Below are 23,725 nucleotides of genomic sequence, written 5' to 3'. Positions count from 1 at the left end.
CGATCTACGCACGACGTTATTTTAGGCCTAGATTTTTTACGGGAGTGTGGCTCTACAGTTGACTGTCGAAGTGGGGAGCTTTCGGTACACCACGAGCTCATGACCGGACTCGTGGAAACTTGCCGCGTCAAAAAAGTGCCTTTTGTGTAGCCCAGGATATAGTGATTCCTGCGCAGGGTAGCGTGTGCGCCCTGGTTATTTGATCTGGTGCTGCTCCTACTACATTTGACGCCGACACAGAACCTCTACACTCGTGTTGGTGCCCCATTGCTTGGTGTCAGTATTAGAAGGGCGATCCGGATTATTTACGATGAACTACGCTACCCAGCCCATACTTCTACCTTCTGGTATGAAGCACGAACTCTTCAGAGAGAAAACACCGGCTTTAGTTGCTGTACTTCACGTCGCTGCGGTCGGATCCTTCCACTCGTGCCCTTCGAATTCGAAGCTTCTACAAATGGTGAGCAAGTCCCTCAGCACAAGCGAGCGCCTCAGGTTAGTAGTCGTGTATTTGCAGCCCACGCCAGTGTTTGGCTTTTCGCGAAACGATAAGGCATCCCCGATTCCAGCATCTCCAGTACGCCATCTTATAAACACCTGATCAGCGCACCCTACACGACAGAAGCCGTGACGAGTGTCACTGACTCAACGCAAAGTGATTAGTGACCAAGTTGAAGAAATGTTGCAAAAGAGAGTCATTCAGGAGTCTGCAAGTGCGTTCGCTGCACCTGTCATTCTCGTTAAAAAGGACGGCATTTGGCGATTTTGTGTTCATTACCACCAGCTTATTGACATTACAAAGAAAGAAGTATACCCGCTTCCATGCATAGACGATGCATTTGATTGTCTTCATTCGGCTTCCTACTTTTCTACCTTCGACTTTAGATCCGCCTACTGGTAAATTTCGAGGCACACTTATGATAAAAACAACACGGCGTTCGTAACGCTCGATAGACTTTTTGAATTTAACGTTATGCCATTCGGCTTGTGCAGCGCGACCGCCACCTACGAAAAATTTTGGGGCATCATTCTGTGGTATTTAAAATGGGAGATATGTATGAGCTATCTCGATAATGTTTTCATCTTCAGACACACACTTGAGGAGCACAACGAGCATCCCGGCATTTCACTAAGCTGCATACAAAAGGCTTGTCTTGTACTTAACTCCACGAAATCTCATTTCGGAGATCGCCAAGCCTTGGTGCTGGGACATCTCTTGGACAAAGACGGCGTCAGGCCCGATCCTGCAAAGACTGAGTCTGTTGAGGCAGTTCAGCCACCCCCACCTGTGAAAGAACTCCGGAGATTCTTGAGGCGGTGCTGCTATTTCAGGAGATTCATTCCTCGCTTTGCGGACGTCGCTTGTCTCCTGACAAGCCTCGTGCACACGAACGCCCCATGCCCATTCGGAAGGACGCCTGAGTGTTCAGCTTCCTCTCGGCAGCTGAAGTTCTTGCTGAAGTCATCGCCGATACTGCGACACTGCAGTCTTACCGTGCCGACGAAGAGCCACACAGATGCGAATGACATTGGTCGTGCTGCTGTGTTTGTTCAACACTCGGATAACAGAGAACACTTCATTGACTACGCAAGTCGGTCATTAAGTAAACCCCAGCGTAACTATACGGTAACTGAACAAGAATGCCTCGGGGTTATTTCTGCTGTTCAGCAGTTTCGGTCATACCTGTGCGAACGTCTGTTTACAATCGTCACCGATCATCACTCTCTGTGCTGGCTCGTCAATCTCGGCGATCCATCAGGACGCCTTGCACGATGGGCTCTGCGTCTGCACGACTACATTTTCACTGTCTCATACAAAAGTGGGCAACGACATGCTGACACTGATTGTCTTTCCAGGCTGCCCCTCCTTACGACGGAATTTCACGCTGATAGCTTCGACAAGGAAAGCGCAACCGTACAACTAAGTTACCCTGACACCGCAACTTTCGCGAGACAGCAGCGTGATGGCGTGATGCTTCGACTCTAGAACCGCTCTTCTCCGCAGCCAAAGACTCATCGAATGGCCCTTTTTGTATAACAGATGGACACCTATATAGAAAGAACTTCACCGCCACGGATGCGCGCTATCTTCCTGATGTGCCAGAAGCCCTCCAATTGACGGCTTTACGTGTCGTGCACGACCATTCATCTGCCGGTTATTTAAGATTTAGGCTAACGCTCTATCGCGCCAAAGAAAGATTGTACTGGCCCCAAATGTGCAAGACAACAAACACCTACGTAGCCAGCTGCACAGAGTTCTAAATGTCATAAAAGTCCTACCAACGCCCCCTCCAGTTGTCTAATCCCAGTAGCACCTCCCAGCTCATCTTTCAACAAGTCGGCATTAGCCTTATAGGGCGGATGCCGCGTTCATCTAAAGGCAATCGCTGAATAATGTAGTGCGCCGACTACCTGACTCAGTTTTGCGAGACGGCAGCACAACCCTCTGCAACTGGAGGCAATGTGTCACAGTTTATTCTGCATAACATAATACTTCGTCATAGTCTCCCTCACGCGATAATTGGTGACCGTGGCCTTTAGCTCATGGCTGATGTGGTTGAAGATCTTCTAAGTCCGTGTGCCTGTAATCTGCGACCTCCGACCCTTTACTACCCTGAGACCAACGCCTTTACTGACCGCACGAATCGAACACTTGTTAACATATCCATGTACGTAAGCTCTGACCTTACAAAACTGGGACGAAGTGCTTCCGTTCATCACATACGCTTTTAACACCGCGCAACATGAGACCACTGATCACGCACTACACGCTCGTCCAGCAAGGTACACCTTGGATACCATTTTCTCTTTCTCTAGTCATCACGATGCCTGCATCACGGAAATTCTAAGCTGGCCGGAGGAAGCTCGAAGACTCGCTAGATTGCGAACTCTTGCTTCTCAAAAACGGTCTAAATCACGGTACGATCGCAGACACCGCCAAGTAACTTACGAGCCTGGCCACAATGTGTGGGTATAAACTCCCCTTCGCAAACGCGGACTGTGCCAGAAGGTACTCGCGGACTATGTTAAACCGTTTGATATAACTAAGCGTCTTAGTGAAGTGAATTATCGAATCGCACGCCTCAGTGCCAATAGGAGAATGTCAACCAAGGCACAAGTTACGCATGTAGCCCAGCTAAAGCCATTCACTAAGCGACTGCCCAGCTGACTTCTCACGCAGAGGGTTTCGTCTGCTAAGGGAGTAATGTTACAATGGGTTCACTAGATTCAACCAACAGCAGCGACAACAACCACAAAAAGAAAAAAGAATAGAACGACGCGCAGTTGCGGCACGCACTTGCCTTCAATTTCCTGTAAATAAACCTCTGTTCAACCTCGTTTACAAGTCGCGTAACAATATAAAAACCTTCGTGCAATCTGTCGCCAATCAGAGAGGAAATACAGGAGGAAGAAATCACCATCCGACCTCTCTACAGCACGCCAAGCACAACGACATCTACTGCGACATCTCGTTAAGCTTGACAGGCAATGGTGGCGGGTATTTTGTGGTTCTCTTGATTTCAAAAAACCCCTATCTCAAATATGACAAATTTTCCTGAGCCTTGAGACGCTCACGCAACATTTGTTCCCTTTCCGAGTTTGGGCGCTAAAGCAAAGTCGAAATGAAGTAAAGGTTGTAGAAGATTTCTGCCACTTACTGGTAGGTATGTCCTCTTCACCGATGTCACCTTCGTCTTTAGCCTCACCACCATCTTGCAACGATTGCCTCGACTTACCATTCACAATGCACGAACTCAACGCTGCAATTTCCGCGTGCCGACGCTAATCCACACCAGGGCCTGATGAAATTACCTATTCTACTCTATATATCACCTCAGCCAGGAAGCAAGGCAAGCTCTCTTGCCATTCAACAACCCTACGTGGGAGACGGGGACAGTCTCAGACAGTTGGAAGTGCAGCCGCATAGTGGCCTTACTGAAGCCAGGCAAGTGTTCACACGAGTTGTCTTCCTATAGACCCATTGCCTAGCCAGTTGCATCGGCAAGGTGATAGAACGCATGGTGCTGACGAAATTAGAATGGCTGTTAGGGAATAATGTTGGCCTACTAGATTTTATAAATAGCTTCCGCAGGGTTTGATCATCTATAGACGGTGTTGCAGACCTAGTTTTTTCTGTTGAAATGAAAGACAACGTCGGAGATTGGTAAGGCTCATTTTCTTGGATATGAAGGGCTCGTACCGTAGCGTTCTTCATGAAGCTATTATCGATGCACTTGAAGACATCGGCGTTGGTGGCCGACTCAACGCATAGATAGTGAGCTATCTCAGAGGTCATACTATTTCTATGTCGACATCTGATGGCGACTCCGCCAGACACAACTCAAGCCGTGAGTTCCGCAAGGCACCTTCCTGAGCACCATGCTTTTTAACATAGCACTCATTGTCCTTGAAGCTGAGCTCCCCGACCTTGTCAGAATCAGTGCGTATGCGGACGACATATGCATATGGACATTTAAAGCAACGTGACGATAATTACGAGCAAGGCTACAACAGGGCACCTCAGTAACATTTAAGCATTTGCGTAAGGACTGAGATGAGGTCCTTCAGAGAAAAGTCTTCTGCATTTGTACGAGGCACACTCTGTGGGTATCTATGGTACAGCGCACCTGTACTATCTGACATGGATGTAACGTGCCTTCATACTTAGGAGAGAATTCAGGCACGAGCACTGAGAACAAGCCTGGGCCAGCCACGGGGCACGTCAACGTCTGGCATTATAGAGGACTCCTGCACCTACACTATACTAGTTTACATGTTCTGTGAGCCTCTTCGAGTGCACCTTTGTCCACTGACCTGACACGCACAGCCCCCATTGTCTCCGCTAAAGGCCGACCAACCAGGCTGTACCTATTCACGATGCCTCGATACGCATAGAAATATCATCCTTTTAGGCTTTGCACCTGCCGGAATCCTTGGAGTGCCTCCATGAACATCGACTGAACCAATGGTGTGCCTTCACACGCGTGTGATTTCGTATAAGTTGCATGTTTCTTGTGTTGCCCTCAAGCAACTCACCTAGGCACATTTGAATGACCCATACTGCGACTTTGTGCACATCTTCACCAATGAATTCGTGGCTGAGCTGGCTTCGTCCACCTGAGCTGCAGCCTTCGTGATCTCTCAACTTGGTATTTCCCGACAGTACAAATTAGATCGCAAATCATCTTCGACAGCTGCCGAACTTGTTGCTATACAGGAAGCCATAAACTTTGTGAATGGCCAGGCACCGCGTAAATGAACGATTCTGTCAGATGCAAAATCAGCGCTTGCAGCCTTCCAAATATATGAGCTGTGTATATATTCTTGCTCAAGAAGAGGCCAATTTTATGCGTTAGCGTTAGAAATCACCCAGGCATTCAACCTCACACACAGTAGTGGTCAATTGATTACACTCTAATGGATTCACGAACACTGCGGCCTGGTTGGCAACGAGCTAGCCGATAGGGAAGCAAAAGCGGCAGAATACAACGCCCCAATGTAAGTCGAAGTTACCGTATTCGCGAAGTGACGTCAACACAATGTAGAGATTGCTTTCGCGCGAATGCGCTGCCACTTATTGGTCGCTACGATATCATAGGAACAAGCGTCTACGGGAAACAGACCACGACATGATATTTCATCTTTCGGCTTGAATCAGCCGAAGACATGCTAATATACTGCACCTGATTTGCCTGGGCGTCGCCTTCACTCGTCACTGCCCCCACCTAATCGGCCGTGTGGGCAGCTCGAATTGCGAGCGCTGCCAAGGGCGCGAAACTTAAGCTCATATATTTGGTGACTGCCCATTATACGCAGAAAAAAGAAAAAGGCTAACTTCAACGTTAGCAAGCATCGGACGAAAAGCACTGAGGGAAAGCCACATCTTGTCAGAAATGAACGACCAAACAATGTCGAAAACTGCTACAAAGACTGTTTCAGACTTCATCAAAAGCATTGGACCAGATACTAGATTGTAAAGTGCTATGCTAAGTGGCTACTATAAATACGCACCACCTCTTTTAGTCCCCATTATCACCCTTCTGCCTCTAATCTTGCTCTTTTTTTTATCCCCTGTGTAGAGTAACAGGCTGCAGCGAACTAGCTCAGGCTGACCTCTCTGCCTTATAATAAATTCCCACTCACCCACACATATGACTACACGCCACACTCGTAGACGTCCGACTCTGGAGTTTTGCGGACACGCAGCGCCACCCACCGACGCAGTTTTAAGTATTGCAAAGCTTCACTCTCTTGCACAGTTTTCTGCGCAGCCAGCTGCTACTACAGCGTAAAAAACAGCGATTGAGCTAAATATTGAGTGTGTTTGAGCACCGAACTTGTAGAAAAAGAGCTACGAGTTTTTTGCCGCTAGTCAGGTGCGTCACCGAACCGCCGTGAAGTGCTCGCTTGTTCACTCGCCAGAACGACAGCGAAAACAAGAGCAGACGCAACTGCTTCGCGCTCTACGAAAAAAGACCCCAGTCGACCCTACAGTTGCGTTGTGAATTGCTACGGGAGTTAAGGACTTCGTCTTATTACTGTTTTCTGCAGCTTTCGTGAACTAGAACAGCGAGAGCACTGGACATGGGCTGTTGTGTCGGGCAAGCTAATCACTCGTGTTGTCCACAGCCGTTCGCGTGAGAATGTGCGATAATATAAGTCTCCTGTTATTGTTTTGGGTAGCTTTATTAGCAAGATAATTCTGGTAATTTGAATTGTGAAACTCAACAGGGCCTCTGACCACGGTGTGCACCGTGCAGCAGTAGACAGGGGACGCGCACGATAAATATCGCACACGCGGCGACTGCCGATAACTTGAAGCTCCCCATCATTACGCTTGAGAGCTTTCAAGGCTCTAAATTCCGGCTTTATCTATGAAATGCGAACATGTACGTAATACAGGTAAATCTCAAGATGATCGTGACCACAATAACTTTTCTTTCTTGCCGTCGGTCTTCGCAATTGCCGGAGCTATCTCGGAGGCCTTGGTTTTGCATTTCGTTGTACACCGAGAAAGTGGACATGCGTGCATCCCCGTTTGTGGTATAAACCAACGGATGACAACCGTCAAGAGAGCATTGTATAACGCGTAATAAAACAGTACAACGCACAGGAAACGAGAAATTGATAGAGAATGCAACTGCAATGGCGAAAATTGCCAGGGCTCTTTGTGACGGATAGTGAACTTCATTCCACTGATCGTAAGATAGATTGCTCGTGTATGCACTTCATCGCTTCTGAATCATGTTTATACCCATGTTTAACGCAATTAGGTGTTACGGAACGAACGTCGGAGTGCTTGCCTGTAACTAGATGTCATGCAATGTTCGCTTCTACTTTAAGTGTCAGTTGCATTACGCCGAATTAACAGAAACATCTTTCGCATTTTACACAAAGATTGTTTTAATGATCTTCCTACTTTTCTGGGGATAGGTTCGATTGTAGTAAGAAGCTTGCCAGGTCCTTGATTTTCAGGAGATGGCGCCTCAAGGCCAACGAAAGAGGAGGGCCTAAGCACGTTCGCTTGCGTGCGGCTCACTTTGCACTACCCATTGGTGGCCGGCGCGTCGATGAGGGCGCTGATGTCGGCGTTTTTCGCAGCGCTGCCTGAGCAGAGTCGGACGTCTGTGGTGCGCTCGCAGTCGTTTCGACAGCATCAAGTATATTAAATTTGGCATCGCGGGACGTGAACGAATAACGAAAGGCGAATAACTAGTGCAAACTTGATAATTATTAACTGCGTATAATGTAAATGATTGATTGATTTAAAAGTTGCGTTTAACATCCTAGAACCACGATATAATTATGAGAGACGCTGTAGCCGAGGGCTCCGGAAATTGTGACCACCTTTAACGTCCACCCAAATCTGAGCACACGGGCCTGCAGCATTTTAGCCCCTATCAAAATTACAGCCGCCACAGCCGGGATTTGATCCCGCTACCTGCAGGTCAGTAGCCGAGTAGCTTAGCCAGCAGACCACCACGGCGGGGCATGCGTGTGATGTAAGAATATGACAAAATACCGCGTTAATGATGCGCTCGCAGCTGTTTCGCTAGCTTCACATATACCAAATTTGGCATTACGCGCGTGAATTGGCGACGAATGTCTATAACATATACAAACATGATAATCATGATATGTGTGTCATATAACAGTATGACTACATGCCACGCTAATGAAAAGCTCACAGCCGTTTTGCTAGCTTTACATACAATAAATTAGCTATTACGTGACGTGAACGGACGACGAAAGTAAAGTACACGTCCAAACATGATAACCATGGCATGCGTGTCACGTAAAACACAACTACAGGCTACGCTCAAAGTGCGCTCTCGGTTGTTTTACTGGCTTCCCAGATACCAATTTTCGCGTTACATGACGTGAATAGACGTCGAAAGTATATGACACGTCCAAACATGTTAATCATGACATGGAAGTCATGTACGGCATAGTTTACATCCGCATCGTAATGCTGTGCTGATTCTAAAGTGACATATCTACCTTCCCGAATCGTGCTTCGCATATCATCGATTCCCACTATACGTGACATCTGCCAATTTTTTTGCCATATGTACGGTTCTGTATTTATTTTTAGTATGTACTGCGTAAGTATATACTCACGATTCTGACAAATGCAGCTTGTTTTATTCAGCGCTGCTCTTTGTGTTTTTCTTAAACTGATACTTCACGTTGTTTCGGGATAATGTATGCTGACCAACTCGCCCAAACAAGCACTCTAGTAAGTAGTGGTGCTCTCTCTGTTTTTCTTAAAGTAGTATTTCACGCAGTTTCAAGATAACAAAATGCCGGACCAAGTCGCCCAAACAAGCACTCTAGTGTGTGATTTAATTTCGTCTTAGCGTATAGTGTGCTTCCCAGACGCAATAACTAAAGTACCAATATAGGGTGGCTTATTGCTTAGTGTACAGCTAAAAAACAGTACGTCTGAAACACCATTTCTGTTTAACGTAGTACCAGCAAAGCCATGGTTGTATTGTGAGGACACGCACTGCTGTAATATAGGTAGTTGAGTCGTACGAGTATTGGTTCTAACTAAGAACTCTTCACGCTCAACAAAAGCACGCTTAAGTTGCTTTCTTATGGTGCTCATTGTGTCAGACATCGTCTTTTCACGCTCTTCATGTTTTTATCTGTCGTAGACGCTCAGGATGCTCAGCCCCTGTCCCACTTGCGCTCTCTTTGCCCCATAGCAATAATAAACCACTTGCATGCATACTCCCCATCACCACCTAGCCTCTTTGCCAGTGGATAGACCTCATACGTCATTTTGTCGAACAATAACTACACATAGTGACTCCCTACCAACTGGTTTTACGCCCGCGGCGAGACCTTCAATTCCTCCATGGTGCCTCAAACATCCAGTCATCAACCTGACAATACCAAGCATCCAGAAAAAACGAGATTTCTCTATACCAGCCCTCAAGCAGCTCGCCTTACTTCTGCTGTACGAGAAGTACCAAGACTGCACCCACGTCTACACCGACGGCTCCATCCTGCCAAACAGCTCAACAGCAGCGGTCGTTATTCCAACGCACGCCACAACCATCAAATTCAGGACAGCTCATGCAACACAACAACGGCAGCTAAGCTTGCAGCGCTTCGCGCTGCGCTGCGTTTCATTAACGACCAGAGCACGCAACGGTGGACGATTTTCTGCGACTGCAAGCCGGCATTGCAGTCACTTCTGTCAAATCTACGCCGTGGTCTACACGAGCAGTTGGTGTTTGACACAGCAGAAATGCTACACCATATAACAGAGAAAGGGAACCACGTTATATTTCAGTGGTTGCCAAGCCACTGTGAAATTATCGGTAACGAACGAGCTGATCAAGCTGCCCGTTCAGCCCATACAGAAGACAACGACCAGTCAATACCTCTCTCAAGGACGGACGCTGCTCGGAGGCTCCGCATGCTTGCTCGCCAACGCTCCCTGGGTCTTTGAAATGAGCCTCTCTTTACGCATGCAAGATTACGATCCCTTGATCCAACGTTAAGCATGCAGCTTCCAACAAAAATTCGACGAGGCGACGCTACTGCTCTGTGCAGACTATGGTTGGGAGTCGCGTTTACCCGTGCTTACGCGTTCCGCATAGGTATGGCCGACACTGCCGACTGTGCACACTGCGGAGATGAAGAAACAATTCGACATATTCTCTGTGACTGCCCGAAATACAACCTGGAAAGACAACACCTTTCTAATAAACTAAACAGGTTAGATGACCAGCCGCTGTCAGAAGAAAGTATACTGCGCCATCGTCATGACTCATCGTCACAAAAGAAAGCCGTGCAAGGGCTACTGGGCTTCTTACGAACTACTGGCCTGTCGGAACGCCTCTGAGTGGACTGATTTTGTGCGTGCGTGTGTGTCGGTGTTTTTCTCTTATTTATTTTTTACTCTTCCTTTCTCTTTCAACCCCCTATTCCCCAACCCCAGAGGGTAGCATACCGGATACTAGCATCTGGTTAACCTCCCTGCCATCCTTATTTCTCGTTTCTCTCGTTTTTAGTGCATGCAGGGATGAAATTGACAGCTTTGGCAAACTGTAGATTTTTTTTCTTTCTTAGCACTGAGAGTGTTGATGCAGAAATCTTTGAATGCCTATTTATGGCATAGTTGTATTTTAAAGTTTGATAAAAAAATAAGGCTTGAAACCTTTTGGGACCAGCAGAAAAGAAGGCAATTGTGAAGAGACATGGAACAACACGGAAGCATAGAGACGCGTAAAATAGAAGACGCCATCAGACAAAGTGAAAGAGTAAAATAAGAACTATATTTTTGATACTATTTGTTGAACGGTCTAAGCAAACTGTCAAAGTGAAAATGATTGCTCAGTGACAAAAATCCACGACATAAAGAAGACCAGGCGCAGGATATTTCGCATCAACATGAAGTTACTCTGCAGAAAGTTTGTCGTCTTGCAATGACATTTTTTCAAATAGAGAGGATATATATTGTTAGAGTGCGAAGTTTTTCGTGCTGGTGAAAGGGAGCAGCTTAAAAAAACCGCAAGGAGACTCCTCGTGAAAAGAAAGTATCAGAAAAAAAAGCAATGAAGGAACAGCTAACACTTGAGGATTTTCAGCAGCAAAACTGGGATAGAAAAATTTTAAGAACACTCTTTTTGCGAGCATCCTGTCTATCTCACTAAGCTGGGACATAGCAATTATTAGCATTGGGAGCCATAAAAATGCTTTCAAGTTAGACAAATACCGTATGGTCGGCAACAATGTAGGATGAATTTGATTATTGATCGTAAAAAAAAAGAAGTACAAGCTTCACTCACTGCATCCATACTTAACCAGTACTTCCAGAGTTGAAATAATTAACAAGGAGAATAGAAAATTTGCTTTTTTTACAGATTGGTTGCAAAATATCACAGAATTGGCAGATTATTAGCTCCTCAAACTTCCATGGAAAGCTCCGTGGAGTCAGTCAAAAAATCTTGAACTTATTATTTGCAGATTCACGTGCTGCGTCTCCCCATTAAATATTTATTTATACAGAGCTGGTTTGATGCTTTACCTACTTGTCCATTCTGCGAAGAATCAGAAACTTTTGAACTGTATTCGATTTCATAAAAGCCTACTACCTATTTTGTTTGGGAAGCTAGGTTTAGCATTAACCACAGAAAGTGTTTTAAATTTTGGTACCACCGTTTTGAGACATTGCCGCAGAGATGTATTCGAAGTGGTGAGTAATTTCATTCAAGCAACTAAACGGATTTCCACATATTGCTTACGTTGACAAATACTGAAAAAAAGAAGGTGTCGGGAATTGATTTCTAAAATGTCAATAATTATAAGGCATACATCCCAAAACATTCAGGTTTGGCAAACTAAGCTGTCTGGTCAGCTTCGAAACTTAGGCTATCGGCATTATGATAGTGAATACTTTCTTGTTTTTTGGTTTTGAACTTCTCTCTGGATCTTTTTCCTTTTTGATAATATCTGCCTTCTTGTGCATCAATTTTAGGGTGCAAATAATAGTGCTCTTACCCTTCATACGATACTAAATGCTTTTGGCCGATCCCCCAGAGTTCCTATGTGCCAAGGATTCCAGGCCACATATAAAAAAGCATCCATAGTATAACGATTTTGGGTACGAGAAGTGAAATTAATAAGAACAATGTCTTAACACACCGGTATTAAGGTGATAGCTTTGAAGACCTTGCTTTGCAGAAGCTCAAGCGTTGTGTGTGTGTGTGCGTGTGTCATGTCAAGCTGCCACACCTGTGTGTCATGTCAAGCTGCCACACCTCAAGCGTTGGTTTCGTTGGTTACAAAAGACAAATAATAATCTCTGCGTGACTAAAAATCGAGAAAGATGCAAATAAATTAACTAATGAACATTTAGGGTAAGAGTAGTGATCGAACCCATCTCGTTCAAATACAAAGCAGGTGTTCTGTCACACAGTCACGCCTCTGCTTATCAAAACAGAGAAAATACCAACCTCTGCTTAGAAATGAGGAGAAAGTAACACGCATGCTTTACAAACACACGTGTCCTGTATAGACGCTTCAGAATAAAACACGAAATATATGTGTAATTATGGACGGCACGAGCGTGTACTACCATCGGGCGTCAGAACATTGGATTGTCATAATGACTTTATTATTGAGAGCCACTCACACGTTACAGAAAGAACACACGTTACGGCACCCATGAGGCTGCGTAGTTGGTGCATAGCAAGTTCGACAAGACTTCAGTCACTAAGTGTTTGAAGGGCGCATTAAAAACAGAATATAGGCTCTGCGTTCAACTTCTAAAGGCGAAGCTTGAGGGTCCCCCAGTTTCATCGCAAAATCTCCATAATGAGTTTCAAATTGGTAGGTGGCTAAATGAATACTTATGCGGCCTTACTCAGGAAGGAGGTACATAGAAAGTACAATTTCTCCAGTATGTCTGCTTAAGTAGCAAAGAAAACAAAAATTTCAGCAATGAGCGGAGTAGGTATGTCAGTTTCATCGGTGTTATTTATGGTGTACGTGGTATGGATTAAAATAAACATAAGAGAGCAATAGGGGTTCGATACTATTTACCTGTAAAGACTAGGGTGGTTGGAGTCAGGCAACTCCTACGTTTATTCATAATGGTGGTGCCTTAGTTGCAGACTGTCGAGATTAAGCGAATTTCATGGCCAATATGAACGGAAGGGAAGGTGGCCTTCAGGACGGGGGCAATGCAATGTGAATTTATGCGTTCTATGGTCCGAAGGAAAGTGCAGTTCAATGGCCGAAAAGGGATTAGCTGAGGCTAAGGAAGAGCCGGTACCTTTGATTTAGGTAAATTAGGGCAAGACATATATAAAAACAAAGGATCGGGTGATGGTAGCAAAAGCCAAGATGACTGTTGGCGACAAGCAAGTCAGCACTATGTAGGCAGTGAGACATAATATTTGCTAGGGGCATAGAGGTGCTCAAGGCACCTTTGGTTAGAAACATTTATCTCCTACGTATTATAACTTCAGTCTCATAGAGTGGGCCTATTAGTTTTTCATTCTCGTTTCCTGTATATTCACGCCTCTGGTACTCGGAATCAGTGTAGCGTGCAATGTACTGACTTTTTGGAGTTAACTGTGCTTGATTTGGAGGGACACACAGCATTTAATGAACTAATGGCATGTTGCGTTGTCGAAAATTTATGTCTACTTACGAGAGGATAATGTGGATCGTAATACCTGTATGTTCATTAGGCCTCACGGTTTAGGTGCAAAAAGTGTCGCCTTTTCGTTTTCTGCATTCTTTACAGAAAGTCAAAATTTGTCTAACGATCATATCCACTGAGCTATATTCTTATTTTATTATTGATCTCATTGCACCAACTTTTCACGTGTCTTTTTGTGCTTTTCTTGCGTAATACTAAAGTTTGACAACCAAATGATCTTATAGACGATGGTAGAAGCTAAACGTAATGCGTATTTTGCAGTATTGCTGCTCCTGCAATAAAGCACTTGTAAGTATGCTTAACTCTATTGCACAAACTAACTGCATGTTGATATTCTTAATAAAATTGCAAACTAGTAGGAACTGCTGCTCAAATGGAGTTATAGCAAAGCCATCTCTCAATAATATATAGGTTCGGAGCTTGAGGAAACAAATTGTCTATAAAAAAAGCATCTTCAAGTGGTGGCTGTCTTATTCTATAAAACATGAAATATTAATAGAGAAAAACTGCTCCCCCTTTCACCTGCCACTCATTACTGCATGTTTTGGTATAAAGTTCTAAAATGCATAATTTAACAGCGATTATTCTGCCTTTTTGCCAGACCTAGTCTGCATTGGTGCAGCCACGGTTACTCAGCCCTAGGAGCTAGAATCGGAGGGCAAGGTTCGCCTTTCAATAGACCATTACACAGCGGAAGGCACATTTTTACGTTTAGGTCTGGACCGTAGCCTAGATTCTTTTCGGGGAAAGGGTGGACTTGTTGAGTACGTTGAAAAACCGCAAGTTTTTATGATTGGTACTCTGTAAAACACCCCCCTAATCCTCATTGAAAAAAGTAGGAGGAGGTGAGGGGGGGGGGGGGGCTAGGGCGAAATGTTTTGGCTATGGGCTTGATTTACGTCAATTTATCATCCTTTCAACTGTTTACATGCCAACCGTATTATTTATATTTCAGTCTTCGTATATGAAGCAAAACTGAATTGTTGTAAACAACCTCCAGAACCCTCCTTGCCTAACAAAACTGGTCTGGCATTGTTGGGCATCTATGCACCCTAAACGCCCAAACGGTATACTTGATTAAATAAACGCGCGCTATCACGTTATAAATATGGAGAGACAGACAAAGGCAAACTCTTTTTTTGGGGGGAAAACCTGATTAATTCCGCAAGAGGCATCCATATAACACAATATAAACGTTGAATATTTACTCTAGAGGTAAAGGAAAACTTGCACAAAAAGTATTGGTGTTTTAGCTTACATGTGGCCACGTTGACGCTCGGTCGTGCATTTTGATACCGGTGACCGACGTCCGTTATAACATTTGAACGCACTCTTGTGGTAGCTGTAGTAGTAAATGGTGACAGCGTAATAAAGAAAGCGTTGTGACACAATATCATCGCTGACTTACGCAAAAGTTGGGCTAGCGTGTTAAAGTATTGACCACCACTACATAATTTGGGGGAACCGAAACGCGCGTCTTGTCTCTCCAGTAGCCCGATCACATTTCTTCTCCTGGTGGTCATAAACGTCGAACGTGTTGTGACAGCTCCTGGAGCAAATCATTACCCCCTTCAAAACTAGCTACCGGTTGATTCCACGAGAGATCGCCACGGGTCCAAAAGTTGATATTTTAGATTTCATTGAGTATTATATATTTTGTGCACCTCTCACCAGGTAGCCCGAAAGTCAACTTTGTTTTATGATTAACGGCATAACTTACGAGAAACAAATATCAAACTTCACCAACATGGAGTCACCAATTTCGTCACCTGTCATTATCGAAATTTGCAGATGCTATAAAAGACAAATATTTTTGTTTCAAGGAAAATATTTTTTACCAGAAATGCATGTCTAATGAAGAACAAATTCATATGGTTTCAAATTTCTAGACGTTAAGAAAATAGCTTTTAAAAATGTCTAATTTTGCGACAGTTTAAAATAAGTTACGTATTCCCCATTTTTCTCTCCAAAAGTAATGCAAGAAGCGTTTTCAAACTTGACAAGTTTTAAGAATATAGTGTGTTCATTAAGTACGTAAATTATTGCTGCCGTAGGACAAATGTAAGTTTTTATATATTGCCTCAAATTCTCATATTGGCAAAAGTGTACTCCACTGAAAATTGAATAATAAAAAACCCGATCTTCGATTTTTCTGAAAATCTCGTAAATAGACAATCGAAGGTCATCATACAGTCATGTAGAAAAACATGTTGCCTTATTTCGTTTTAGCGACAATATTCGTGGTACAAATAAGAGCAATTCGACAATGCGCTGATAAGTTGAGAAATCTAGAAATCGGAACGGAAAAGCGGCAATGAGCTTCAAAAGCGAGTAAACGTGACCGCATTTGGTGAACAAAGGCTGTTTTAGCAGATAGGAGTAACTATTTTGAGCACGATATTTTACAGTATCCGAATTCACTCCTATACGTAGAGCACTGAGACTTGTAAAATGTGGTGCCTCTCCATTACTGACACACAGATGGAGTTGCTGCGACGGCCATGTGTTTGAAACACGTTGGGTGAGAGTATTGAGTGTTGAATGAGTTCATAAAAGATTCATAACAAATTTTTATCATTCGGGGCACGAGGACTGCCACATTAGACTGAAAAATACGCTTTAGGGCAAGTTGTCATCCGTCGTCTGCTCTACAGATAAATTGCTGTGGTCCGCATCTCGGAGGCAATGCTTTAGATCATATGGTTCAAAATGGGAACAAAGATTACGCCTCCCGTAAATTTATTGACAAAAACATAGTGAAATTCATTCTAAAGTACTATACTTCAGTTTCGCAATCGCATGCGGATACTTGGGCACGCTGTTTTACGTCTTCTCTCATTATAGGTGAGAGACATAGGAACAGACGACAGATAGATCACTTTCGTGCAGCTGGTTTAACGCACAGTTGCATTGCCAGTAATTTGAGCCTCAAGGAGCGTGGCGATGGGTGACCACTTCAGTCGGAATAGAGTTTTTTGTTCAAATTACCTCATGTTGCATAAAGAGAAAATACCTTATAAAAGAAACTTCCGCAAGGTCGAAGACATCGGCCTGTTTGCCCTCCAGAAGTTTTTGCCGAAAGCTGCCCGCCATACACATAACAACGACCACGTATGCCCGAACTGCTCCAGACATCTCAGATATGTGCTGTCTTCGTCTAATGGCTTCTCAGCTGAAGCAGCTGATGAGTTTTGCCGGAAGAAGAAAAAGACAGAAGTCAAGAGCGGTGCGTAAACACGCCTGAAGCATTGTCACATATGCGACTAGAAAAGCAGCATGCGCAAAACAGCAAAGTTCATGCAGAGCCAAGGAAACTTAGCAGCAATTCCACAGTAACCATGAAATGCCATCGTAACGTGTGTAACCGCCTCTTTCAACCATCAGATCTAAAATGCAGCGTGTGTGCCCAGTTGTTCAAGCACTTAGTTAGCACCAAATCACTTAGTTAGCACATGGTTAGCACCAAGTGTGGTAGAAAGGACACGGCTGAACCCAATGAACGTCCAGGCAGCTATGGCTTACTACTACAAAGATGAGTATAGCTGCTCTTGGCAGAGTCCTAACAAAAAAGATGTAGAATCTGTTATCATTGACGGAAAAAAGGAGCTTGTTTCGAAAAGGTTTATGACCTGTTCGTTGCGAGGTGCTTACCGTTTCTTTAGAGAAGCTAATGCGAACACGTCTATTGCGCTCTCAAAGTTTTATTCACTGAGGCCGAAGTGGGTTCTTTTTGCACCACACCAAGAAAGATCCTTTGTATATACTGTGCTAATTCCACGGAGTGTGTTTCTGTCCTACAAGACGTCACCGATGGTGCCTACACGGCGTACTTCTTGAAAGAACTATGTCTTTGCAGCTCCCCTACAAGTGATTGTTTTTAGGCCATTGTGGCTATTGTGCTAAGGAGGACGCTTTGACAGCCACATGTTTAGGAATCCCTGAAGATATTGAGGCAGCCTATGCAGTGTGGGAAAATGGCGATCTCGTAAAAAAGAATAGCCCAGGCAAGTGCTTTTCTGCGAAAGCTAAGTCTATGGTTCGTGAAGGGGATTACCCATGATTACATAAGATACATTCAAGAATCAGCAATACGCTAAGCGAAAGAGAACCAAGAAAAAGAATCTTGCATTTTCACTTTGATTTTGCCGAATTTTGGACAGCCATTTTACCGAATGAGGTACAGTCGTATAGCTGGCCCAAAAGACAGGTGTCTATATTCACGTGTGTAGTCACAAGGAAGCAATCAATTCAAAGTTTCGCCGTCATCAGTGATTACACATGCCTTGATGCTGCACATGCCTGTTTTGCTCTGCAAATAATTCACAACTATATGAAGGAACAACTTAAGCCTGACAAGCATGTTACTTATGTTTCTGATGGTGCATGCAGTCACTTCAAAAACAAGTACCAGTTACATCTCCTTATATATCATATCAATAAAAAAAAGTACCAGTTGTTCGAGTTATGTCAGAAAGATCATATATTAACAAAGTGGATTTTTTTGAGCCACAGGACATGGCAAGAAGTCTTGTGACGGCGTTGGTGGCCTACTAAAGCATACGGCTACGCTCTACAAACTCAGAGCGGCAAGCTCAGCTGTGATTGTGTCAGCATTCCAAATTATGGCGCAGCGCGAAGCTCAAGAATGTCAAGCTGCTGTGTGCATGCAGACAAGCTAGAAACATTCCGTCAGTTTAAGAAGAGCCAGTGGAAATCGTTGCCACGTGTTCCAGGCATACATTCTTGGCATGTTTGGCTAAGCACATCTGAGGGCACTCATTGTGGTCGTGTTTTGTTAGCGTGACGTACTGCTAAATGTGATCTGCAAAAGATGCGGCTATTTTGAGCGCATCTCGTGTTTCACGCAGTCACCACCAAAATACCAGTGAGGGTACTTCAAGCGAATATGCTTTTTCTAGCGAGACCCAACACTTGCGTTGGAACATTTTCATGTTTGAGTTTGTGTGAAAATATAGAGAGATGTTTTGCAACTGAATTACAGTGTCGACTATTTCCTCCATTAGAGCTGTGCTATCAGGATCATATATGCGCCTTCATGAGTACGTATTTGTCACAGTGCTAAAACAGCCTTTCTTCACCAAATGCGGTCACGTTTACTCGCGTCTGAAGCATATTGCCGTTTTTACGTTCCGATTTCTAGATTTCTTAACTTATCAGCGCATTCTCGAAAAGCTCTGATTTGAACCACGAATATTGTCGCGAAAACACAATAATGCAACATGTTTTTCTATATTACTGTATGATAGCCTTCGCTTGTCTATTTACGAGATTTTAAGAAAAATTGTTGATGGTTTTTTTATTAATCAAATTTCAGTGGAGTACACTTTTGCCAATATGAGAACTTTGAGGCAATATAGAAAAATAAACATTTTCCTTACGGCAGCAACAATTTGTGTACCTAATGAACACACTATATCCTTAAAAGCTGTCAAGTTCGAAACCGCTGCTTGCGTTATTTTCAGAAAAAAATGAGGAATACGTAACTTACTTTAAACTGTCACAAAATTAGACATTTTTAAAGCTATTTTCTTAAGGTCTACAAACCCGAAACCGTATGATTTCAATCTTCATTACACATGCATTTCAGTTAAAAAATATCTTCTTTGAAATAAAATTATTTGTCTTTTTATAGCATCTGCAGTTTTCGAAAATGACAGGTGACGAAATTGGTGCCTCCGTGTTGGTGAAGTTTTAAATTTTCTTTTTCTCGTAAGTTATGCCGTTAATCATAAAACATAGTTGAATTTTGGGCTACCTGGTGAGAGGTGCTCGAAATATAAAATACTCAATGAAATCTAAAATATCAACTTTTGGACCCGTGTCGATCTCTCGTGGAATCACCCTACCACAAAGTTGGGAAAAAATGGAGATTGCTGAGACAGACTATACACCCGTTGTCAATCTACAATACAGTGCTTTCATGATGGAGGCCCCAATATTTCCTGCTGTTTTTGCTGAAAATATATTTGTTGCTTCCAGGGAAGGAAATAAAAAATTGCTCAAAATGTAAGTAAAGAAACATTTTTGTTTCTTGTGTTTTGTATGCGTAAATGCTCAAAACTGAGCTATAAATAAACATTTTTGTTCCGAAAAGTGGTGTCCTGATCGAGACACTCGTGAGCGAAGAAGTGTTTCAAACTGTACACTTATGGTATTTCGTATGAAACGTGCGAAAGAATCCGTTCATGCATGAGTGTCTTATCAATACAATGTACATAATAAATGAAATTGAAATGCACTTTTTCTAGGTCCTGTAAAAAAATCACAGCATATCCACACAGTGCATGCTGATCAGTGGGGTGAAGCTTGGGAGGGTTTTATTGGTAAGGCAAGAATTCTTTGTCCGTCCGTCTGTCTGTCCAGCCAGCCGCCTGTCAGTCCGTCTGTCTGTCTGTCCGTTCGTCAGTTGTTCTGTCTTTTCATTCGTCCGTATGTACGTCCGTCTCTGTCTGTCTGTCTGTGTGTCTGTCTGTCTGTCTGTCTGTCTGTCTGTCTGTCTGTCTGTCTGTCTGTCTGTGTAACAATCTGTCTGTCCGTCTGCCTGTCCATCCGTCTGCCCGTTCGTCTATCTGTCAGTCTGCACTAGCAGAGTGAGTCACAGAACTAGGTGGTCGCGTACCAAGAGAGAAACATGTACACAGCCACGGCTTTAGAAGCTTCGCCGTTAAACAGGCGGCCTTAGGATTTTATAGAGAAAGCGCATACCCTAATCACAAAAAGCTTTCTACCCTAGCGTGCCACATTTACATCAGCACAGATGATCAGTTAGCAAGATTGAATGCGTGCTAAGGCAGTCGAATTTGGCAATACCTACTATGCACAGTCGTAGTTAGTTTAGAGATGAATTGTTAAGCAAGAACGTTCTACAGAACCCGATCCAGAAGAAACGATGAGGTACGAAGCATTGTAAAATAACCAGGTTGAATACATGTCAACAACTGAGGCTGCTTCGTTCAGCGTGGTGGTTTTCTTGCTAAATCAGTGAGGAGAATAGAGTTTCATTATTAGGATATCAGTGCACGAATTTCTCACCTTAATTAAATACAAGGCGCGTATCTTAGGAGACTATATATATATATATATATATATATATATATATATATATATATATATATATATATTGTAAGGCGGACTGAAAGAGCGAGGAAGAAGAAAAAATTGGACGCTCTCGAGCGATGCTGACTCAGCAGTGACGGTAGAGCACTGTCATTTTTCAGTGTAAATAAACCCATCACATTCGTAACAGCTTTGGTGGAGGTGCTGGGTGACTTGCCATCTTGGACCCCGCAGCAGAAGTTCTTCGAAGAAGCAGACGCTTAGCTGGCCTATCCCCGGACGACAACATCAGCATGAACGGCGACATAGCAATCCCACTGACGTACTATGCTGCTGCATCCACCAGTGCCACCAACACGGCACAAGGTGGCCGTCGGCCTCGACAACCAGACTACTGGGCACCTGAGCCACGAATATTTTCAGGTAAAACTGACGAAGACGTGGACGCTTGGCTAAAACACTTCGACAGAGTGAGCGGCTACTACGAATGGGGCGCAACGGCAAAGGTCGTGAACGCAGTATGCTTCCTTGCCGGGACAGCCTTACTTTGGTTTGAGAACCATGAACATGTCCTCCCCACTTGGGATATATTTGTTAAGGAACTGAAGGCCTGCTTTGGGGACACGAGTTCCATGAAAAAGAAAGCTGAGCAAACGCTGTCACGTAGGGCTCAGTTGCCCGGCGAGACGTGCACAACCTACATTGAAGAAATATTGAAGCTTTGCGGGATTGTCAACACAAATATGTCTGACGAAGACAAAGTCGGTCATTTGTTAAAAGGCATCGCTGAGGACGTGTACAATTTTTTGATAACACAAGAAAGCTTGAACACGCCTTCGATTTTCAGGCAGCAGTGTCGTGCATTCGAGCCGTTGAAGACCCGGAGAATTTTACCCAAGTTCGGGCACTTGGACAATGTTCCCACTCTCGCAAGTATGGACGTTGCCACCTGCACAAACATTCCCTTCCTCGTACGTCGGACAGTTCAAGAAGAGCTCGTACGACTTCGAGCAGGTGACGTTCATTCCCAATGCTCGTTCGCCCCGTGCCCCGAACCACCTCCCTACTGTATGCGAGAGCGCCACGTCGAAAACCGACCGTGCACAGAAACTGCAGATTTTACCCCGTGGCTTCCGTTTTCCCCGACGGGTCGCAGCCACCACCGGATGTCATCATCTCGACGTGTTTCTGCGGATTTCCGACCGTCGTCAACAAGACCTCTACCAGAAGATTACTATGCGTCTACACAAAATGTTCCTGCTGAGTACGACCCGTCTCCGCGTACTTCTGCCACCTCTGCTCCTGCTAATGTAAGCCGACAAGTCCCCGTTTGCTACACATGTGGTTCGCAGGGCTTATTTCGCGCTTCTGACCAGACGGCCGCCTGCACCACCACGTTTTTCGACGTATCCGGCACGTATGTACGAAACGCTTGTGCTGCCACGTTTTTCGACGCACCCGCCTCGTATGCACGAAACCTGGACCTCTAACCTGGCCAACCACCATCCCCGAAAGCAATGGCCTAACGAATTTCGCAGCGAGTCGCCCACCTACGAGCGAAGCCTGACGCCGCCTCCAACACGGTTCCGCCAGTCGCCGTCTCCGCGTCGTCGGTCACCTTCCCCGCATCAGCTGGGAAACTAACTGGTGCGACCGATGGAGGTGCGTTCGTGGGACGGTCAGTTTCGCCAATTCCTCCTTCTGCTGTGATGTTGATGAACTAAATGCGCGTGTGTATAGACGGTGTAGATACTCTTGCTCTAGTAGACACTAGTGCGGCTGTTTCGGTTATAAGCCTTCGTTTCAAAGATCGTTACTTTGGTCACAAAGTTATGTTCGCGTGGAATCGTAAAGAAACGTTTCGTGAAGTTAGAGGCGAAGCGTTCTGCCTTGTTTGTATTTGTTCAGTTGTACTCACAATTGGTGGACAAATTTTCTAGTTGAACTCACTTTACTGGCTCGCGCAACTCATGACGTCATTTTAGGGATAGACCTCCTTCATGAATGGAACGCTACGCTTGACTTTGGAACTGGGCAGATTCTTCTACAAAGTACGTTGCCCGCTGCAATAGTTGACGATTTTCCGACTCTGCCAATCGATGCACTTTCGTTGTCTGAAGATCTGAAGATCCCTGGTTGGACAGCAGTGTTTGTACCCGTATGCTCTTCTCATGTCCGCTGAGGACCCTGCACTGGACTTGTGGAGCCTGATCATGCAAACGCCATCAAGAAGAATGTGCTGGTCCCACGGTCTGTCCTTACAGTCATCGATGGCCATGCTTGCTTGTGGGTGCTCAACACAGCCTCAGAGCCTGCTGTTCTACCAGCCGGATTCAAACTGGTACGTTCGAGGAGCAGGCCATGATTGACGTCAGAATGGTCTCAGTGTCTCCAGCCATCAGTCCGACTGCGCCCAACTACTCAGCCGAGATTAAACGTATGATCAATTAGTCGTTGCCTTCTTCCGAGCAAAATGTCCTTGAGGAGGTGCTTACACGCTACGCGGGAGCCATTAATTTCGCTCAAAACGAACGTTGTTTCATGTTGCCCCAATCCCGTATGCACCACTGCATCAACACGAGAGATGCTACACCGATACGCCAGAAACCCTATCACGTATCCCCGTCAGAGAGGCAAGTGATCGCCGATCAGGTCAACAACACGCTGCAGAAAGGCGTTATTCAAGAGTTAAGCAGTCCCCGGGCAGCTCCTGTTATATTGGTAAAAAAGAAAGACTACTCTTGGCGATGTTTTGTAGACTATCGCCGTTTCAACGCCGTCTGTTGATTGTCTGCACTCGGCCGCATACTTTTCGTCCTATCTCTTCTTCCTCCTCGCTCTTTCAGCCGCATTACATTATATATATATGCAAGGCTATTTGAACGTGCGAGCACAATAAAAGCATCAACTACTCATCTTATTCATATCACAATAACTGAGCTGTGTATAGGAAGCGCAATC

At 44.6% G+C, this 23,725-nt stretch overlaps 1 protein-coding gene across 3 annotated transcripts in view; it reads left to right on the top strand.

The window, feature by feature from the left end:
- Positions 1-23,725, top strand: part of LOC142785149 (uncharacterized) — a 128,613-nt gene that overhangs the window by 90,333 nt on the left and 14,555 nt on the right. For all 3 annotated transcript variants that reach the window (XM_075883613.1, XM_075883605.1, XM_075883601.1), the window contains 2 exons: positions 13,949-13,975; positions 19,688-19,714. In XM_075883613.1, the coding sequence (XP_075739728.1) occupies positions 13,949-13,975; positions 19,688-19,714 (54 nt within the window). The remainder of the gene's footprint in view (positions 1-13,948; positions 13,976-19,687; positions 19,715-23,725) is intronic.

Source organism: Rhipicephalus microplus, chromosome 2 (genome assembly GCF_043290135.1).
Source record: "Rhipicephalus microplus isolate Deutch F79 chromosome 2, USDA_Rmic, whole genome shotgun sequence".
NCBI lineage: Eukaryota > Metazoa > Arthropoda > Arachnida > Ixodida > Ixodidae > Rhipicephalus > Rhipicephalus microplus.
This window is presented reverse-complemented; position numbering and strand designations above follow the sequence as displayed.